Source organism: Apium graveolens, chromosome 8 (genome assembly GCF_009905375.1).
Source record: "Apium graveolens cultivar Ventura chromosome 8, ASM990537v1, whole genome shotgun sequence".
Classification (NCBI taxonomy): domain Eukaryota; kingdom Viridiplantae; phylum Streptophyta; class Magnoliopsida; order Apiales; family Apiaceae; genus Apium; species Apium graveolens.
In genome coordinates, this window is record NC_133654.1 from 61,999,108 (window position 1) to 62,021,466 (window position 22,359).

The window sequence follows — 22,359 nt, forward strand, 5'->3', positions numbered from 1 at the left end:
GTTTGGATTTTTTTTTTGCACAAATGACCCATTTCTAAAATGCGTATTAATAATACCCAATTTTAAAATGCGTATTGGATAGAAATTTTTGGCCAAACATTTCTAAAAATGATATTCTTTTCACAAATTCTAAAAAAGGAGATATTTTTATCATTTTTTTTAACATTTAACATTTAACATTTAAAAGTTTGTGATTTGTGTATTTTTGAATAACACCTAAAAATACAAGGAAAAAAGAAGAAAGAGAGAGGAGGAACTGAATATTCCCAAGGTGACGAGACCGAAGTGGGTCAAGAGTCCACGGTTCCTAGGACCTTGTAAGCTGGCACTTGTCAACACCAGACAACATATATAATCCCCTCAACTATACTTACACATGTGTGTGTCTATATACAGCGAGAGAGAGACAGAGAGAGAAGGGTGTATGAATTGAATCGACTAGCAGATCTATCCCCTCCTTGAAAGATACCCCTTTCAACAAAATCTCGTTTTTCAATTCCGTACACTCCTTCTCTTTTATTATATTTATTATATATACATACAAAACTCTGTATCTATAATGCTGGAATTAAGAGACATGAGTTGTTATGAAAAGCCCTTGGTGGGTGTTAATATAGCTCTTGCTTTTGTGGATGCCCTTATTGCTCTTATTGCATTCTCTCAGGTCCACCCTTTTATTTATTTATTATTTTAATTGTTTGTGTGTGTAAATTTTTAATCTTTTTCTGGAATGTAGCTTAAATGTGTGTTTTGGGTAGTTTTAGTAATTGGGTTTTGTTTGATGTAGCAATTTATGTGGTTTTCTTGGTTTTTGATCTGATTGAGATTGCGGGTTTTTGTTATATGGGATTAAGTGTTGAATTGAGGGTACAATTTTTTTAATAGTTTTTTTGTGTTTTTTTATCAATGTGATTGAAATTGCGGGGTTTTGTTATTTGGGAGTGATGATGTTGAATTGTGTGTACAATTTTTTTAATAGAAAATATTTGTGTTTTGTGTCAATGTGAGTGGAATTTGAGCTGAAACGGATTGGTTCTTTAGATAATGTGGAAAGTTGAAACTAGTTTTTAAGTAAGGCGAAGATGTTTGATTGGATTGTATGTTTCTCAGCTGTCAGTTTTCTTGGTTCTTGTTTATATAAGTTTATGTAAGACCAATGTAAGGAAATGGATAGTTAGCGATATACTTGTTTAAGCCAGAATCAGTGCCACATACATAATATTTACTAGTAATACATTTAAACATGAGAATTTTGTGGGTTTTAAGTGAAGGATACTGGGATTAAACTAATGCATGAATTTTCAGCTATAGAATATCTGAAACACACATCTTTGCTAGAAACAGCCTCTTCATTCTTTTGAGTGAGGGTAAGGCTGCATACATTATACCCTCCCCAGATACTGCTATGCGGTATTTATTGGGTTTGTTTGGTTGATTTAAAATATCTGAAATACTGAAACGTGAGAATGTACTTGGTTACTTGACTGTTGACTAGCATATGTATAAGATTCTTTTCTACGAAAATATTTCTAGCTGCATTTATGTTTCCGTTGCTTTTTGGTGGCTGTATAAATTCATTTTTGGTTCTTGCTTCAAAATTAGTTTATGTTTTGTTCACCAACTGTCTTAATGGCTGTATTGATATTGTTATTTTTAATTGAAATTGTGGGATTTTGTTATTTGGGAGTGATAGTGTTGAATTAAGGGTGCAATATTTTTTAATTCAGAACAGTTTTGTTTTATATCAATGTGTTTGTGGTTTCAGCTGAAACTAGTTGTTTCAGTAAGACTAAGAACCTTTGATTGGATTGTATGTATTTCAGCTATCATTTTTTTGGTTTTTTTATACAAGTTTATCTAAAGACCAATGTAAGAAATGTATAGTTAGTGATGTACTTGTTTAAGCCAGAATAAGTGCCCCATACATAATATTTACCAGTAATCCCTTTAAACATGTAAATGTGTGCGATTCAAGTGAAGTATACTGTGATTAAACTAATGCATGCTGTTTCAGTTATAGAATATCTAAAACATGAGAATTTACTTTTAACTTGACAGTTGAGTAGCATATGTATAATTTTCTAAGAAAAGATACCTGGTTGCACTCATGTTTTCTTTGCTTTCTGGTGGCTGTATATAATCATTTTTTATTCTTTCTTAAAAATTAGCATATGTTTCGTTCATCAGATATTTTAGCGGCTGTATGGATATTTGATGTAGTGCTGTGTTACTGAAGTGAGCATTAGTGTTCCTCAATAATGCGACTGAGAGCTCTTTGCCTGATACTTTTTAGTTGTTTTCTCTGTCATGGTCAATTTTAGAAATTTAGATTCTCAATAATGCATGTCTTTGTTAAGGCTTATATTCTCGACCTCTTATTTCTAAAAAGGGTATTCACTAGGCTAAGGCTAAGCCAAGCCTGGCAGATAATACTAGACAGTTGATAGTGTATAACTTACTGTTAGCATTTTAGAGTAGCTTCTTTCCAAGTGCTTAACCAGTCATCTTACACTCTATAGTATTGAACTACCCCCAGCTCAAAGGTTTTAAGACAGGGTTATCTGATGAAATTCTTTAAACTGATTAATGCTGTAGTAGTTTGCCTCATTACTTGTGTGTCTGTAATTAAAGTCTTTGCTGAAATCTGTTCATGTTTCGTGGCTTACAATTCTACAAATTACAAAGTCATAATCCTTTAAGTGTTTTCCTGCCTAAATTAATTTTCTCATTTGATTTATTACCTCTGATTATTTTTGTAACAGTTGATTAGGATTCATACGAGGAACTCACAAGTTGGTTGGACACGCCAGAAAGTAAGATATCTTATTACTCTCGTCCTAAATCAATGTTACTTCCATTGTCATTTTAAGTGATGATAATATTTACACTGAAAGGACCCCAGAGAGAACTTGGGGTCGGGGCTGTGAGTGGGTACTCTGGGGTCGTCATTTCCTTTTGTTAACCACATCAAAGTTTATGCCAATTGTGTGTTATCTATTTCTTATTATTGTGTGTTTCTTTGTGAATATATCAATCTGAATTTGATTTGATTAAATTTGTAATTGCAGGTGTTTCATCTAATGATTGGGTTGTCGAACTTGGGTAAGAAGTTTTTCTGTTAATTTAATCACTTTTGTTCTATGCAAGAATTGTTCCTTCTAGTCCACTTATTATTTCATCCGTTTATGTTGTAACTAAGAAATAAGATACACTTTAGTCAAAGCTAAAGAGCACATATAGGTAAGTATAAACAGTAGTTGTGGTTCATAATATTTTCTAATTTTTACCGATCAACATTTTGTTAAAAGAGATAATACTGGAACACTTCAACATCATGTCTGTAGCTTAGTAATGCTTATTAGCTGCAAATTTTTACGATGCCTTCAATAAAGTTTCATATTAGCAGATCACAGCTTAGCGCCCCCATCCTTGGGGGAGCATATGAAGCACAGGACGGGGTTTCTACCTGTTTATTATGTGCTTACTAGGGATGGGGCTATATACCGTCCTTTCAAACTATTATTTCTTCCTTAACATTTCCCCCCTTTGTTATTAGCCTGTTATAAAATCATAAATTTTAAGTTAATACTCCCTCCGTCCCACCCATTTGTATACATACAAGGTGTGGCACGGATGTTAAGAAAAAATGTAATTTAATGGAGAAATGTAAGAAAAGTGGGTAAAGTGGTGGGACCGATTAATATTTAATGTATAAAGTGGGTGTAGTGAAAGAAATTAGTGGATGTGAGTGGATAGTAGTTAAGTTAATAGTATAAAACTTTACAATTTTTGGAATGTATAGAATTGAGAGGGACGTTGTCAGGAATTGATGGATTCCTGACTTGTTTTATGTATAATTTTGTAGTTTTCTGTGTTTTAGGGATATAAACAGCTTGTTACAGCTGAGAACAGAGAGATAGAGACAGAAATAGAGAGATATTAGAAGTAGAAAGGAAAGAATTGGTAGAGTTCGAAGAGAACTTGCAGAAGAAGAAAGTTTTTAGAGAGAGAAAACCTAGAGAGAAGGGAGAGAGAAGTTTGTGGAAAAAGTCCCATTTTCTGTTATTTCATCAAGCATACTCTCAAATTACAATTGAGCTGCTATTTATAATACTGCAGTTCTAACTAACTCTGAAATTACAGTACTACCCTTACAACTATATAGCATACTACTACTAGTACTTTTATACTAATGCTGCAATCCTGACAGACGTCCCAAAAAGGAAACTGTATAGAATTGAACGGGACAGAGGGAGTAATCATTATCATAAGGTTCCCTACAAGTCCATTCTTTCCATCTTCTGTATCTTTTATCGCTTCTTATTACTTTGGCGAGAACTAAAATAATTTGTAATTGGTCAATTTTCCTTAAAAAGTTTCATATATTACAAGTACAGACTTGCACTGCACTGAAGATGTATCATTAGAGAACATGTTATTAGTGGTTCTGTTACTTTTATTTTTGTGGATAAGGCTCTGTTGGTCCTTTTTTATAACTTTTACCACACAAACTACATATTTTTTTCCTTTTTCTTGAGGTATCTGATCCAGGTGATTTTTCCTATGCCAGGGTATTTTCTGTACTTTGTGTTAATTCTTCTGGCTGCTTGTAAGGGTTGGCTTTGCTGGTCAAGCTCATGTGGCTTCACTGTAATGGGTATGCTCCTCTTTTACAAATAATTGCATTACTTTCTGATTTTTGTTGAATAGGGAAAAACTTACATGATAAAAATCTTGTTTTGCAGCTTTTCCCGGTATTCTATTCCTTGCAGCATTTCTTTTGCTTCTATCTTTCTGGTACGTGCTTCTCTATTATTATATATGAAAGGATCCATATACCGGAAAAATGAAACAAATTTTTAAAAGAAATTGTACAGCCTGTCAGGAAGCCATTATTGTGTTTGTGCGACTTATTGCCCCAAACGAAAGAAACATACAGTATTTCTTTCCACTACTTGAGATATGAAGGCAATTACACTTACACATTTATAAGTACACATAATCATTATTATTTTCACATTCTGTGTTTGTATATGAGAAATCAGTGATTAGACTAAGAAACTACAAGGAGCAGCAACAGCAGAAGCATATGCTCTTTTTATAGGAAAATAAGACTTGTACCGCAAACTTGGAAGTTGGAACAATAACCGTGATAATGTTGAGTGCATGGTGTCATGCTCGTGCTCTATCTTGACATATCTCCTCACTCAAACGCTCATCTCGTGGTTGAAGAGTGGATCACTAGGTACCCATGACTGCAACATGTCCAAAAAAGCGATAAGATTAAACTTTAAAGACCTATCTTTGGATTTACCCATCTTGGAATTTGAAATGAATTTTGGGGTTGACTAATCTTCGATTGAAGTCGGAGAAGTTTGGTAATACCGAGAATTGCACAAGCAACCAAGTTGGTAGATGGCCATCAATCCCTGTATTTTTTGCCTAGAACCCTTTTTTTCTTTCAACAGCCCCCAAGGAATCTTGCTTAAGACCTTGATATTGAACCAAGTGTGCAACATCTTATTTTCGGTCTCTCCTTTCTCAGCCATAGCCTCAACCTTGTCCTTGTACTTCTGGTAAAGCATAAGAATGGTACGCAGCAACACAAGAGCGATGTAGAACAAGGCCAGGGAATTCTTGAAGTTCCTAAGACAAAAAAAGAACCATAAATCACAAATAAAGAAACCGGACCTGTACACTTACTGAATAGGCTGATCAATTGCAAAAGGAGAGACAACAATTTTTCTCAAAAATAAAACATTTTCCCCAAAAACACAAATTTTAGGTAGAGAGCCTTACCGGAATTGAACCAAAGCACCAAGGTTTAACTCCACATAACGAGTAAAGAAACCTTTTCTAAATCGATCTAATCAGAATAGGGACCACGTGCTGGCGTGTGGCGGCACGTGGCACGCGTCTCCCGTTTTAGGACAGCGGGACAAAAAGCCCAAAGTATTTGCTGTCCAGCATCAGTCTGAAGAAGTTATTTTGGTTGAACTTCTGCTGGTTGGTCGCTCAAGCATGCTTGTTGTCTCTATGTGTTTATATTTTTGTTTGAATCTGATTTGAGGGTCAAAATACAGAAAAAAACGGAATTTGACTTGGTTTTCTAGTAAGAAGCTAATTTTCATGTAGTAATCTTATTGATTTCTCCTGATGTTGTGAACCTGCTTTAATATCATCTCACATTCTGTGTATATTGAATGTCTTTATATGAGAAAATATTGATTGAACAAAGAGATTACAAGGGGGCAGAAGCTCTTATAAGGACACGAAAAAAGGCAGAACTGTTTTTGTTTAAATGTATACATAAACTTCTACTACTATTGCATTACCAGAAGAGCATGAGATCATTTTATAGAAAATAAAACCTGTTACTTATGCTTGGACGGTAACAGCATGCACCATTATGTTACCATGATAATGTAAGTGCATGATGTCATGCCCGTGGTCTATCTTAACAGTTATTTATTAATGTCAGGGTAAGGGAAACAGACTTAGAGGTGACAAGCCTGATGGCATTATCCGACGAGATCACCTCGGATCATAGTTATGGCTGGCTGAATTGCACCTTTTAGAAAGTGATAATAGATCTTTTACATAATTGATTCCAAGTAATTATTTATATGTTCCTGTAGCACTGTGACATGGGGAATATGTTAGGATGAAATCATTGGATATATATTACATAAATATATTCACTCTTACAAATATGTGTATTTTCGACTATCTGTCCTTAAAAAATGTAATTCAAGAGACAATTATCGGTAAAATATTAAATTTTTTACTTAACGCACAGGTTATGGTATTGTTACACTTTATAAAGTGACTACCTTCTATTGAAACATAAATCCATCTCTTTTACGGGCTACAATATATACATTTTCTGGGGATGATTTTTTAGGGTGGACATTTGCCATCAGAATAATGATGATGAAGATGAAGAAGAAGGATGCAGTCCTCGAGAAGCTTTGTTGGAAAAGATGAAAAAACCGAGTTCCAGTGGCGATAGATGCAGAAGATGTTGCTCTTTCCGGCTTAGTCATATTGGGAGCCGCCAAAAAGTTGTGCTATTGGTACAAAAGCTATTCAAAATTTCGCTTTTTCTACTCACAAGTGTTTCTGTTCGCCTGCTTTAATCAAAGATCCAATTCTGCAGATAGTATAATAAGCCAATCTTGTATTATTTCTAACTATGAACCATGACTTGAATTATATTAATTCGTCACTTTGTTTACCAGGTTACCCTATTGATTTTTGCTTTGATGGTAGCCTCATCTGTGTTAATGTGGCTCGGAATGGGAGAAGAAATTCCTATTGATTCGTTAACTGTATCACGGGTATGGAACTATGTACTTATGTTTCTTTCTAATGTTAATGTATTGTAACTATGTACTTATGTTTCTTTCTAATGTTAATGTATTGTACTTGACTCGATTATTATTGTCAGTGTATTGACTGATACTAAAATCTATGTAAATATGCCTTGTCCCCGGGAAAGGACGCTTTCCCCCCCCTCTAAAATTAAGGTTTCCTAATATAAGAAAAAAGCTTATGTTTTACTACAGAATCCGTATACCTGTAAAGGTGCCTCCTGAAACTGTTGTTTTTTGATTGTTTACAAATATTACAGTACTCTTTTACGATAAGTGAGTGTACCTACTGTGATAAAGAAAATTTTAAGTTACAAAAAGGATACGTAGAATATGCAGGAATAAAGTAGGGCATTATGACCTGATATGGCGACACTCAGTTAGAGCATTTCAGAGCCTACATTGCTCAATATGTGGATAAGTCGCATATGTTTCGTTAAGGCACTGCAGGGAGAAGCCTCAAAAAGTCTACTGTGTAAAAGCTATAAATGTTGCTTTTCGCTCATTTCGAAAACCTTGTTAAACTGAGAGTTCCAAAAAATTTGTGCATCTTGATTTTTTTCGATATCTATAAATTGAATTATTAGCATTTCTATCTCCGGATCATTATTTACCTAAATAATAGTAGTTCAATCAATTTCTTTTATTTGTATATTTGGTTTTAGCATCTACCTACTATTATCTAAAACTGCCCTTGTCAAGCACCTTCAACATTGCCTAAAATGACTCCTATGCAGATAATTAGGCTTGACATATTCTTATGTTATGGCTATACATTAATATTTTATTTAATTATGTCTAGGTTTATATTCGTACAGTCGCAACGTGATAACTTAAGTCTCAATATTTAAAACAACTCAGAATGCAGTCCACCTTTAGCCACCTGTCTAGGTGTCCACCCAAAATTCTTTTCTTCAACACCTTCGACATATTCTAATTTGATGCCAACATGTACATTATACCTCAATTGTACAATATTATAACAACTTTTGGGTTGTGATCAAAACTTTCACACCTATTACTAGTTAAGAAATAATTAATATAGTGGATTTCTTTATTGATTCACCCAATCTAGATTTCATTATGTCTTTTTACTTGGACATACTCTCATTTGTTAGGGATCACTTTTAATCATTGCAATAAATTGATGAATAATTTTATTTCATGTTTAATGCGATTCTTAGTTATTGGGTTTAGTTTTTAAGTCCAGGTACTTTCGGCCTAGCTCTCGAGGCTGTGTTTATTTCATGGACTATCATTTTGGGACAGTCTAAAGTTTGCACTAATCTCATCACGCTTACTGTTTCAAAATATTGGTATGAACTATTTTTGATCTAGGTTATTTTTTTAGGACCATATAAATACATCCTTTTTTAAGATTTTTTTCCCCACGAATATGAGCTAAATATTATTTATACTTCAATCTGTGTGATATCTTTAAGATTGAGTACAGTATAAAATTATAGTTAGGCCAAACTGTTCTGGGTTTATTAATCCTTCTAATATTGTATGGTTGTTTACTATGTAAATTGATTTTAATTCTAGAATTTACTTCATGATTACTGCTCTTATATTATTCCTTTCCGCGTTTTAAAAAACACCTGCCGGCAGTAGGTCTTCAGTGGTTGGAATCAAGGTAGTTATGTTAATCATTAGTATAATGTCAAGCTATTTAGTGAAGAATGCTATCACAGATATTGTTATTATGGCACAGTTGGTGCCTGTCAGACATTTGGATCACTATAGTACAAAATAGGAGCATCTAACTCTCAAGTCATGTTAATTTCAAATAATTGCAAAGGCAAAACTAGCAACTTCTCTGCATGTAATGAGGACCTATTGTATAAAATATAGACGAAGAAGTTAGGTAGCCAAGTTGCAAATTAAATATTAGATGTTAATTAGTGTATCTATGTTATATTATTGCTGGACTGCTGGGAAATGCAATATCGAAAGATGATATAATGTCAATTGTCAAGTTACATATGGGCGCATTGCGTGCGACTACAATGATGATATAGCGTCCATTGATATACGGACTTTTAGAAAGTTCATGGGTTGGAGCCTCGATAAGAAGTTATTGTTCTTGTATGTTAGTGTTGAAGAATTTCCTTGTTTGTCTTCATAGAGGTTTGGTGTTACCAATACATTTATTAATAGAATAAATCATAATCAATCTTCCCATACCGGAACATAAACCCAATCCAGCAAATGTCATGAGAATAATATCCAAGAATTCTCCATTGAATGAGCCAATTTCTAATATTCTCAAAATTTTATCCTGAAATATTTGAGTACTAAGAAATCAATGAAGTACAACAAACAGTATCCAAAACTGTTGATGCATGGTTAATATTGATATTTGTTATTTTATTTTAATATTTTATATATGTTTGCTTTTGCTATATGTATTTGAATTATAATCGGTTTTTTAAAATAATTTGACCTGTTAAAATAGGTTTATGAAATAAGTGGGCCACAAAGATGTGTTTAAATTTATAGAGTTATATGTATTTTAGTTAGACTAGGTTTGTGAAATAATTTTTTTTTTGTCAGAAGGTTTGTGAAATAATTAAACCCGTTAAAATATGTTTTTATTAGTTGGGTCAGTTACTATACATTTTTCTAAATCTAAGTAGGCTACACCTGTCAATTCGTTCGTGTTGTATACTTTCGTGTCGTGTATTTTCGTGTTTCGTGTACTTGAAGGTCAAACACAAAACCGACATGTTTAGGATTCGTGTTCATGTACTTTCGTTTTGTGTCATTTCGTGTCGTGTTATTCGTGTAAAATTGAATATTAATTTTAATTAAAATATATAAATAAATAAACAAAAATATAAGAGTTTTAGGTAAATTTTTTTATGAAATATATTAAAAAATATATATTTAGATCACGTTTATATACATATTATAAAATTAAGTAATTATTTTAAAAATAAATATGCATATATCTATTATAAATATAGATATATTCATTAATTATAATATTTATTAATGTCGTATACTTCGTGTCTTGTCGTGTACCCGAAGGGAAAATACAAAGTTGACACTAAATCTCGGTCGTGTACTTTCGTGTTTGTGTATTTTCGTGTCGTATACTTAGAAAGACAAACACAAAAACTAAAGTTTCGTTTTATTTTATGTCGTGTAAGTCGTGTCGTTCAAAATTTCCGGATCTAGGCATAGATGTGTTTATATTAGAATAGTTAATAAATTAAGTTGGACAATGTCAATTAATTAAACTCATTAAAATAGGTTTGGTTTTGACAATATATAGGGTCAGAGATGTGGTTATATAATGATAGTTGTAGTTAATACAACGTGTTATTGTTATTATTTTATTTAAGCCAAGTGCCGACAACGGCCAACTACCATAATTCTAATGTTTCGACTTAAATAATATAGTATGGATGGATTAATTTGCTTTGCGATTCTATATATATATTATTACTAATATTAAATTACCTTTTTATCTAATTATTCACTTGTTTTATGATATATGGTAAATCTTTGAAATCTTGTCGCGGGTGGAGCGAAATGGCCTTTATCACCAAGCTATCCCGAGTCCTTTGTTAACTTGTTCTTTTACTTGGATATGTAGAGATGTTTCAAAACGAAGCAGAGTTGTATGTTTTGGGCTTTTATTGCGGAGTTTGTAAAATGTACTGAAAACAAAGAACGTGCTACTGAGATGATCTTGGGCAGTAATTTGTTTATTTATCCATACAAGTCCCTATTTGGAATAGAAAATACGTAGGGAATATTTTTTTCTTTCTGAAATAATTTCATTCGAAAGAAAAATTTCCACCAAAAAGTGTAAGAGCTAATTCAGTTTGAGATGGATTTAGCATGAGCACCAACTATCATCCAACCAAATCTAATTCCAGTTCATAGAATCTTGAGTAGATTTTTTTATTGCCTTATCACTGTACACCATCTCGCTTATATTATTTATGGGGTCAGCATCTGAACTCTGTTTGCAAATTTCAATTCATTTTTTCCTGTTCTTTCTCATCGGCTTTTCTAAATTACTATTTCATCGTACCTAATTATACATTGTTTTATTTTTTTCATATATGTTGGTATATTTTCTCAGGCAAATTCTGTGCATCTTAACATGTTGAATTTATATATACACCATAGACCAGTGTGAAGATGAAATTTCATACTAGATACCTTTTCTCTTGGTGGAATACCCCAACCCAAAAAGGCCTCACAGATAAATTATTGGTTTATAATATATTGGCTTATGTTTTATGATAGATCAGTGAGACTTTGTCAAGATTCCTATACCTGAATTTTGAACACGAGTTCATTGAACTTGAAAATTTCACTTGATAAATAAGTTAATATAAATTGGTTTCATTGGATGTGTGGAGGAAATTGTATGCCAACTCAAGTTTCTTATCATAATAATAGATGAATTGCAACCGGACATTTCTATTTAAATTTGATCATTTTGCAAAACATCTCAGGTAATTCTTCACCTAAAGATGGACTTATTTGGGATTGACATCCCCACCCCTCCCAAATAAAAAGTAAAATGAAATAAAATATAATGAAAGATGAGGCTCTAAGTATTCTTTTGGATTCTAGAATGAAGTTAACTCCTTTTTTTTTTCTCATGGAAAAAAGGTCGTGATAGGAGTTGTTTTGATGATCATGCAGGTCTACAAAGATGTCTTTGCGATAATAGCGCTTCTAGTAGGAGGAGCTTTAGCAGGTTATGGTGAGTACTGATCTGTGAGTTATCTGTTATCATATTCTCAGTAGTATAGCAATTATGCTGGGACTCCTTTCAAAATATGTAGGATTTCTTTGCTTTTCTAGAGATATTTTCCTAATAAGCTTATCGTTCATGACATATATGCTTAATGAATTTATTCGTCTGCTGCAAAGACATGATATTGTTGTCATTTGTTGTATTCTGAATATTGATTATTGTTAACACAAATCAATATGTTAAAATTGCCACTGGTATATATATTGTATATGGGTTACGAGGAGGATTTGTTAAATCTAAAGCATTAGCTTTATTTACTACATCTACACATGAATGTCCTAATTTGTTAAACATTAAGCTCAGGTGAAATATGCATTAAAATACTGATGATTAGATGCATACGTGAACCAATACCTGGGATATATTAAAAAATAATAATTTAACATCTCTTCTCAAGGGACATTTTTGAGGTTTTTCAATTTTAAATTTCTCTGAAGTATTGATTATGCATTTTAAGTAACACTGACTTGCTTTCACTTGTCCAAAAACGATAATGGCAGTTCCAATATTATTTAAGAAAGGAGGGGTGTCTGTTAAATTTGTAGTTTTGAAATTCTTCTTTAGTTGTAAGTACTGTGAGATATTTTTGAAGTTTTAGATAGTTCGTATTTAACATATTTTTGACAGAATGTATAATGTTTACTTGTGCATTTATTTTAGATAACTTCTGGTGGCTTGTATTCTGCCATTACGGGGTTCGTGACTCATTTAATCAGTGTATTAAATTTTTAATAACATCTTGAGTTTTTTTATATTTCTTTAACGGGTATGCTACGAAATATATCTTGAAATCTAAATTTCTATTTTGGCTTCATAACCAAAAAACAGTTTTCTGTTTTAAAAATGGAAAACAGTTTTAAATAAATGAACGTGGTGTTTGGTCCTGTTTTCACTGAAAAGTGTTTTCAGAAAACTAACAAAAAATATGAAAATTTTGTTTTCATAATTTATAAATTTGTTGTCCAAATCTAGAACTCTCTCAATATAAAGCTTCAACCTTCCTCTGCACTGTTACAATGATTCAATTACTTTGCATCAAGATATTTTGTGCCCTATCAAACAAAAAAGTGTTTTTTATTTTCAGAAAGTAATTTTCTATTCATTGTTTTTTGGAAACACGATTTTGAAAACAAAAGACAGAAAACAATGCCAAGCACCACATAAATGTTCCCTGTTTTCTTTTGTGAATAGAGACAAGGTTTTGATCTCCCTATGTATTATCTTGCTGCATTATTTTCCCTAGTTATTAGATTAATTTGATTTTCTTCTAATGTAAAATGCATTTTGATTGGACAAGGGAAAACAAGTTTATACATAAAACATTTTGCTTCTCTCTTATGGTTTCACCATTGTTTCTCTTCCAACCTACCCATAGCAAAGGAAAATGGTCAATATGTCTTCATGTCTTGTGGCACGTCATATGTACATAGAACACATTATTTTAAATATTCACGAAATTCAGGTTCTTCTTGGATGAAGTAATCGAATAAAAAATATTATTTAAAATGCTATTTCTTGATATAAGATTACCTTAAACAATATTAACTTGTTAATCATTGATTCGGCACATAACTTAAAAGTATTCTATAAAGAGCAAGTGTATATATAAGTTACTTTTAGTCAGAATGCTTTGAGAAATTTAGTTAAGATTAAAAGATCAGTAGTAGCACCAAATTATTCGAAGAAGAAAGGTTTGCATGGGTCAGTTGGCATGGTAGGTTATTCACTTAAAAGAACTTGGACTAGGTTAAAAGTGGCACTTTGATCATTGGCTATAGTTGTGACTTGTGAGTTGTGACAGTGTTACTTTGATAAAGTCTAGTCTTATAGAATCTTGATGTCTCTTATATAATTCTTTTTTCTTGTACTTCTGTATGTTAAAACTTTTACTCAGGACTTGTACTATCCTTGAAAATGAGGAAAGTAAGATCAGAGAGTGCTGCTTCTGAGATGTGGAAGGTATGTCAGGAACCCCTTCGTTGTCAAACATTAATAAGTTATGTAATGCTAGTATAGTTTTTCCACAAATCTAAACGCAATTTCTTTCATGGCCTCTTGATTTTTGAAGTTCCGTAAGATTTACTCCAATGGGCAATGGCTGTGAAAAATTTTGATGGCCAGTCAAATGCTTCGTTTCACTAGATTACATTTTTCATTATTTTATTCCGGGCCTTTGATAAGTAGTTTGTTGGATGCAGGTTGCAGGTTTGGCCATAATTTCTGTAGTGTGTTTTATGTCGACCGCTTGTATAGCTATTTTCACAGATATACCTGTATGTTCTTCCGGGTTCCTCATTTTTCTTTGTTTCTAAGACTTACATTTTCAGTAACTATCATTAAAATAGACGTTATTGTTGTTGCAGTTACTTTATTCCTGGAATGAGCTGAGCCTTAATGGTTTCTGCACCTCTCTTTTACTAGTCTTGTACTATTTTATAGGTAATTGGTTCTACACGAATTGTATTTCTCTAAATAATGTGAGGACTTAATTTTTGTCTCTTTTCTAAACTCTTTTTGCATATTATTTATATGAGTCGGAAGATCTTAAAGTAGTCCGATCTTTTAGATTGACCTATAAGTACCCGAAATTATTCTCTTAACAAACAGAACACTTGGTTAGGTTGTTTTTAGTTATTAAATTGTTATACATAAACACTATCTTCAGGAACAATGTTTAGTGGCAGATAACATTAGAAACACATGAAATTAGAGAATTCTAGCAAAGTAGAGTATTGGGAGAGTAGTTTGGACACTTTGAGTGAGAGTGAAATACACTCGTGAGGAACATTTTTTTCTTGCTTTTAATATGGTGTGAAAAGATGGAGTAAAGACCGCAATTGTTCCGTTAGAACTTTTTGATTAATGTGTAGATTCTATTATGTGGAGTGACTAATTACATTTAAAGGGACATTGCATAAAAAACAGTTATCTTCTGGATTCTCTCATTACTTTAGAATTTACTCAGATTATTTGTGCAAATTGTGTAATGATTGTCTTGTTATAAATTTCATTACCACATATAAAGATACGGAATATGGTATGAAAGTACTAAATGTCCTCTCCTCTGAAAGAACCCTAAACCTCAGTAAAGCTATCAATCTTGAAAGCTTGGCTTTTATTTACATAGTTTCTTTACTCTTATATTTCTTATTGCTGCATATTAATGGGATACACGTTATTTTTTGAAAAAATGCGAGGAGTTTATCTTGAATTGACTTCTCAGGTTCCTCGGTGCCATCGGCATTTGTATTATGGGTAATGAGAGAATTACCACCATCATCTGTGGTACATGTACAAGAAGATTCAGCAGTCATAGCTTTTATAAATGATGATTCAATTAGAATACATCCGCAACATTGGACTGCTTCCGCAAGCATGCAGAATCAGGTACAAATAACAAAAGATATCTAGTAGAATTAATAAATCATGTCACATCTTGAACTTGCTGGACATTAGTAAATCCTGTCACATCTTGAACTTGCTGTACACATAGAGTGAAACAATGTTTATCTGAATTCATGCATGTAGAACAAGTTTTTGTGTGCCTGCTGCTGGTTCTCACAAACTAAAATGTCCATCTACGATCCTCTCTCCCTCTCCCTCTCTTTGAAGCTTCTTATTAGTCATCATAATCCAAAGTCTATGAAAATTGCCATCAATACATTGTATATCACGGATCTCTCTGTGTTTCTAATCCTGTTTGGCATCCTCTTATAGTCTCACTATAACACCACCTTCTGCTATTTAGGAAAGAATATTATATACTAAAAACTCCAGGTCACTATTGGGTAATACTTGCTCACAAATTTCGGGCTCCGTAGTCTTCCCTTGTTTTGCTGAAATATAAGTTCTTATGAAGGATATTGAGCCTTGTAATTTTAGATGATTCAGGAAATTATGTACAACACCCCACATTACCTACTTGTTTCACATGAATTTGTTTCATGGAACTTTACTTTATTCCTTGTATTAATGTAATTTACATGTTGATGGCAGAAATGTGGCCTTTATACTAACACACATACGCATGATACATGCTTTCAGAGGGTGCATGATATACTATAGTCCCCATTCCTGCGTTAATTACTTGTTTTTTTTCTTAATTTTATAAACCTATATGGACTTTCCTGTATACCATTAACTGAAATTTGTTATTGCAGGCATCAAGAGCAAGCCCTATATGATTAACTGAAACAACGAATCATCGTATATGCTCATGGTGTAAAACTTGACGTTGTATTGAGCCTAATCAGTGAGACTGTACTGGGTAGAGGCTACAACGAAAAACACACATCTGCAACAAAGCAATCAGCATGCAGACGTAAGACTGATGCTACTTTGTTTTGGGTCAAGACCCTTGTAAATAGCTAAAGGGACAAATGATTTACTTTTATGTTCATCATTTCCATTTTTGTCTGAATTTCCTTTGTATTCTTAGATCTGTTTTTATATAAGATTGATAGAGTTGGTAGATGTTTAATTTGTTTGGAGAAGAGGTTACCAAATTTTGTGCTGGTAGTTAAATCCCAATGAAGGGAGTATAAGATTTGTGTCAAAGCACCAAAAGAAATGCCATCAGATGTGATTCAAAACCCAAAACAAAACCATATCCGTTTGACTCGATAAAATTTAAAATAAAACAAATTAATGTGATCTGTGAAGATCAATCAGGTCAATTATTTTTCAGTGATAATGCGTTGAGTCATGAATGTACACTGTACAGAAAGACTGATCCGGGATCTCCATCTTATCTTTACCCCAAGGCTCAGTTCCGTTATCATATTGCCCTGTCCTCGGCAACCGTTTGCCGGGGAGGTGTGCCTTCCAATTAATCGCGTTGAGTAGGGGTGTACACGGTTCAGTTTGGTCGGGTTAGGAGATTTTATCATCCAACCTGAGTAATTGGATTTGTAAATTTCCAAACCAACTAATAAAATATAAATTCATAATCCGACTCATTTAGGGTACTTAAGTTTGGATTGGTTTGTTCGGATAAATAAATAAATAATTTTTTTGTCAAGGGTAAATAAACTGAGAATAAAAGTCATGCAACAATGCAAAACCAGACCCTCAAGAGTCAAGCATGATTCTGGGATATAACAGAGTAAAGAGACTCACAAATAAGTTAACAGTCGAACTGAATAATGATACTATAATTTAGGAAATATTTAAACAATAATCACAAGCTCTTTCTCTGGTCCAACACTAACTTCCAGGACAGCGTTATCCAGGACAACCTTAAGATCTAAGGATGAGTGGCTGACCATGGACTACCCTTAGATAAATGGGCTATGTAATTGTAATGGGCCGAACAGGTATATGGAAAATAATAACAGATTAGTAAATATATAATTTTTAATCGGGTTGGATTGGTTCGGTTTGAAAAAATCAAAATCCATAGAGGGTTGGATCAACCCATTTAAACCGAGTTTACCATTTTCCAATCCAAATATATTCGATTTATAAAATTTTGGTTTGGATCAGGTGAAATAAGCTCGGGTTGGCAGGTTTAACCCAAACCCTGTACAGGGCTGAGCAAAAAACCGAAACCGAACCGAAACCGGCAAAACCCGATTAAAACCGAAACCGGCAAAATCCGATGAAAACTAATTTGTATAAAACCGAACCAATCCAAAACCGAAAAATTAAAAAACGAAATTGAACCCGATTGTTCGGTTCCGGTTTTAACATAAAACAGAACCAAAAACACCCGAACCGATCCGACAAATTAAAATTAAAAATAAATTATATATGTTAAGAACTAATTACTCTATAAATCATATTCAATTTTTGAGTGTAAAGTCACAAAATAAAGGTTTAACCCTAATTTAAATCCTTAAATTACATGTCATGTACAGAAGAAACTTGTTATGTTCTTGGCTAAACAGAGAAATTCCAAAATAATATTGACAATATGCATTTGCTTTGGTAAGTTGTTTAAATTTATATCTGTATCTAAGTAGTTATGAAAAGTAAAAATGAGCAACATAGAAAAAGAGATCTCGTGTAGGCTGGAAGTCTGATCCTGATCCTGGAAGTCCGAGAGATCACTGACTCACAAATTGCCGCTGTTAAAACATACAGCAGTCATAAATTTTTGTTATAGTTTTGCTTTACAAATTTTGTGTTTATAAATTTCAGCTTTCTAAACTTGGATTATTTGGGTTTTTTTAATCAAATTTATAATAAATATTTTAGAGTAAATGTACACCCCTTGAGGGTAAATTCAATTGCGGTGTTACTTTAAGCTCTGACACTCCGTACTCCAAACAGCGGTAATCGTCCACAGTCGGGGATTTTAACCAGTGCCTTGTGCATTACCCTTTAAACGACAGCTATTATGTGTGATGTTCGTCGCCGGTGTTGCTATAAAATGTGCGGAGCTGCAGTGTTACTCTTTAGAATATACATTTCATTTTCAAGAATTTTGGAGTCTGCATCATATATACTGGATTAAGATAAGTCATCGATCAGTGATCATGCATAAAGTTTTACAGTAACCAACAATAAAAACTGAAGTGAGATTTTTTATTTTCAGTAAGATTACTAACTTACCCCTATATTTAATATTATATAAAAAAAAATATTATTGGGGGAATTAAACCCAAGTATTTATATCTACTTATACATTTTCTTAGAGAATCTCCAACGGGTGTTAATTAAAATGGTTGGTTCGCGTGATTTGTAGGTTATTGTGTGAGCTTGTAGGGTTTACCCGGTGCGCACCCGAAGGGTAGCGGCTGCGGGTTACCTATGATAAAAAAATGGTTGGTTAAAATAAATAAAATAATGATTATGTAAAATTTGTTGAATTTGTAGGCTGATTTACTCCGATGAGTTGGCTATAAAGATCGGCTATTTTTTTAAAAAAGTATGTTGTTATTCTTTCAAGTTATTATAAATAGAATATTTTATTTTATTATGGTAATAGATGATCTGTAATTTAACTAAAGGTCTATATACATTCGACAAATATAGCCAACATAGATATGTTGGCTAAAATTATAGCTAATGAGAAAGTACCATGGGAAAAAACAATTTCTTACATAATATATATAATAATTATTTGGTATGTTTGACACAATTTTAGTTAAGGGTTCTTACCCATTGGAAATGCTCTTACCACTGCACCACATTGTTACTTAGATTTTTTACCATGCACATAATATGTGAGTGTCGTAAATAACGATAATTTATTTAACTTTAAACATAATTACTAAAATATTTGTAGAGTTAATTTTAAATAATAGACTTTAGAATATAAAGTTAAGCATGATAGATATACGGATCATTATCTTATTTATTAAATAATTTTTAATTTAAAAAGTCTGTCTCGTACATTTTTAATATATATTTTTTGATTGTACATATAATTATTTTTTTAAAATATTGAAATGGATACACTTATATAAATAATATATGTGTACTACATATTTAGATATGTTAGAGTCATAAATAGTAAGTGTATTTCGGTTTATTTCGAATTCGAAATCAGAATTTGACCTATTTTTTAAAAAATACTCGAAATATAACTACATGACCTCACCGAAAATACATCATCACTATCTAGGTTTAAATTAAACTACGAGTTTGACGAGAAAATTTTATCAATATGGGGACGTTTTGTGATATCTTATGTTAATAAAAATTAATGTTTTTGAGATCTTTATAGGATAAGTCAATTGATAATATGTATCAAAATTACTAGTTTCAAAATCAGAACTTTACCCATTTTGAAAAAATACTCAAAATTTGACTACATGACACGACCGAAAATACATCATCATTGTCTATGTTTAGTAAATTAAAATTACGAGTTCGACGAGAATATCTTATCAACAAGGATAATTTTTGTAATATATTATACTAATAAAAATTAATATTTTGAGGTCTTTATACGATCAAGTCATTTGATATTATGTATCAAAATTGCTAACTAACTGGTTGTACATTATTGTTTCTAGGACTTGACCCAATATTTAAATATATTCAGAATTTCACATGAGATGTCACAAGATACGTTAAAAATACGAAGATATACTAAATTGATTTATTTATTAATGTTTCACTTTTTTTTATTAAAAAAAGATTTAGGTTCATAATGTTATTTAATGATGGTGACTTTTTAAGAGGTGATTCCAAAGTCCTACTTTTTTCATTATCTTTAGAAAATAATTAAACTATAAATATAAAGTAAAATTTAAGTTTTTCATTAATATGTTATTTAAAAATGGTAAGACGTCTGATCCTTATTAATTAAAAATATAGTTTATTTATTGCATTATTTAATTAAAAAATATTTGTATTCAAATATTTATGAAATAAATCTTAAATTGTTCAGTTTGATATGATTATATAAGTAAACATATACATGGAATCCCTGTTTTTTTTGAAGTTTTGGAGTCCAAAATCCTAACTTTATATTATAATCCAATCTCATGATTTAAGTTTTATGTTTTTAATAATTTATATACTAAAATAATAAACTACATGATATAAACGTGTGTTAGGATATTATATCATTAATGTTCAACAAGTTGAACATGTACGTGTTCTACAACGTGAACATGTATGTTCTACAAACTAATAATGTTCTATTAAATCATATATTTTGTAATGTTCAACTTATAAAATATATGATATTTACAAGATTTCATTAAAATAATGATATTTGTAGAACATGATTCACATTATAATATATTTTATAAAACTTTTTGTACTATTTTACTTGCTGAACATATGTGAACTCCACATTCACGAACTTATCCAGATATTTCTTAAAGACTCGATTAATAAGATCCATGAATTCAACATGCGCATTTGTTAGTTCAAACGCCATTACTAGGAACTCATAATGTCAATATCTCGTTCTAAATGCCGTTATGGGTATATCCTCCACCTTAATCTTTAATTGATGATAACCAGATCTTAGGTCAATCTTTGAAAAACACGTAGCTCCTTTCAATTTAAATCATCGATTCGTGATAGAGGATACTTATTTTTGATAGTCAACTTGTTGAGTTCGCGATAATCGATACATAGTCTCATACTTCCATCCTTTTTTTTACAAACAACAATGGTGCACCCCATGGGGATACACTCGGCCGAGTTACTCCTTTGTCTACCAATTCTTGCAATTACGTCGCTAGTTACTTCATCTCAATGGGTGCCATACGATAGGGAGCTTTGGAAACTGGTTCTGTCCCTGGAGCTAAATCAATGGAGAACTCAATCTCTCGATCTAGAGGTAGTCCAGGTAATTCATCGGGAAATACGTCTAGAAATTCATTAACTACATGAATATCCTCGATCTTAAGGGGTTCCTTCTCGGCATCTCTTACATGGGCCAAATAAGCTTCACGTCCTTGTCTTAATAATATTTTTGTCTGAATTTTCGTTAGAAGCCTTCTATCTTGCCTCTTCCCTCTAAATATCACTTCAGTGTCGTCTTTGGACTTTAACTTCACCTTCTTATTCTAACATTCAATCTGCGCATCGTGATCCACTAACCAAACCATCCCTAATATAACGTCAAATTCTCCTAACTTAAAAGGTATTAAGTTGGCAGAAAAGTGACAACCTTCTATTACAATGTCATAATCGGGACAAATCTTATTGGCAATAACTCTTTCCTGATTCGTTACTTCAATCATCAAACTAGATTTTAAGGGATATTTAGCACATTTTAATCTATCAACAAAATTTTCAGATATAAAAGATCTAGCATCTCCAGAATCCATTAACACTTTGGTCTCTATAGAATTTATGACAAGCGTACTTGCTACCACATCCGCGTCCTGAACAACATCTTTCATTGTCATATTAAAATATGTGCTTTTGGTTGAACTTATTGTGCTAATGGAGGCGGTGGTCCATCAATCCTAAGAACATTGGCCTTCTAAATAGATTCCTTACAATTCCTCACCATATGACCAACCTTTCCACATTTAAAACAGGTCATCTCTGATTTTCCCACAACATTTGAACATTCGATTGAATAATGACCTCTCCAGAATCCATTAACACTTTGGCCTCTATAGAATTTATGGCAAGCGTACTTGCTACCACATCCGCATCCTGAACAACATCTTTCATTGTCATATTAAAATCTGTGCTTTTGGTTGAACTTATTGTGCTAATGGAGGCGGTGGTCCATCAATCCTAAGAACATTGGCCTTCTAACTAGATTCCTTACAATTC

At 32.3% G+C, this 22,359-nt stretch overlaps 1 protein-coding gene across 1 annotated transcript; it reads left to right on the forward strand.

Annotated features, from left to right (window-relative positions):
- The first annotated feature begins 250 nt into the window (after positions 1 to 250).
- Positions 251 to 16,632, forward strand: LOC141677822 (tobamovirus multiplication protein 1-like). Its single transcript, XM_074483895.1, has 13 exons — positions 251 to 664; positions 2,763 to 2,813; positions 3,069 to 3,102; positions 4,571 to 4,657; positions 4,746 to 4,797; positions 6,905 to 7,076; positions 7,242 to 7,340; positions 12,045 to 12,105; positions 14,054 to 14,118; positions 14,358 to 14,432; positions 14,523 to 14,598; positions 15,383 to 15,546; positions 16,320 to 16,632. Exons 1-13 carry the CDS (start codon positions 560 to 562, stop codon positions 16,341 to 16,343), a joined length of 1,065 nt encoding a protein of 354 aa, XP_074339996.1. The 5' UTR covers positions 251 to 559; the 3' UTR covers positions 16,344 to 16,632.
- Positions 16,633 to 22,359: the final 5,727 nt, after the last annotated feature.

Bases quoted from the DNA above. Each gene is read 5' to 3' on its own strand.
- LOC141677822 (XM_074483895.1), top strand. From the start codon at position 560: ATGCTGGAATTAAGAGACATGAGTTGTTATGAAAAGCCCTTGGTGGGT. The intron at 3,103-4,570 runs GTAAGAAGTTTT...TTCCTATGCCAG, and splicing joins GATTGGGTTGTCGAACTTGG to GGTATTTTCTGTACTTTGTG. The intron at 4,658-4,745 runs GTATGCTCCTCT...CTTGTTTTGCAG, and splicing joins ATGTGGCTTCACTGTAATGG to CTTTTCCCGGTATTCTATTC.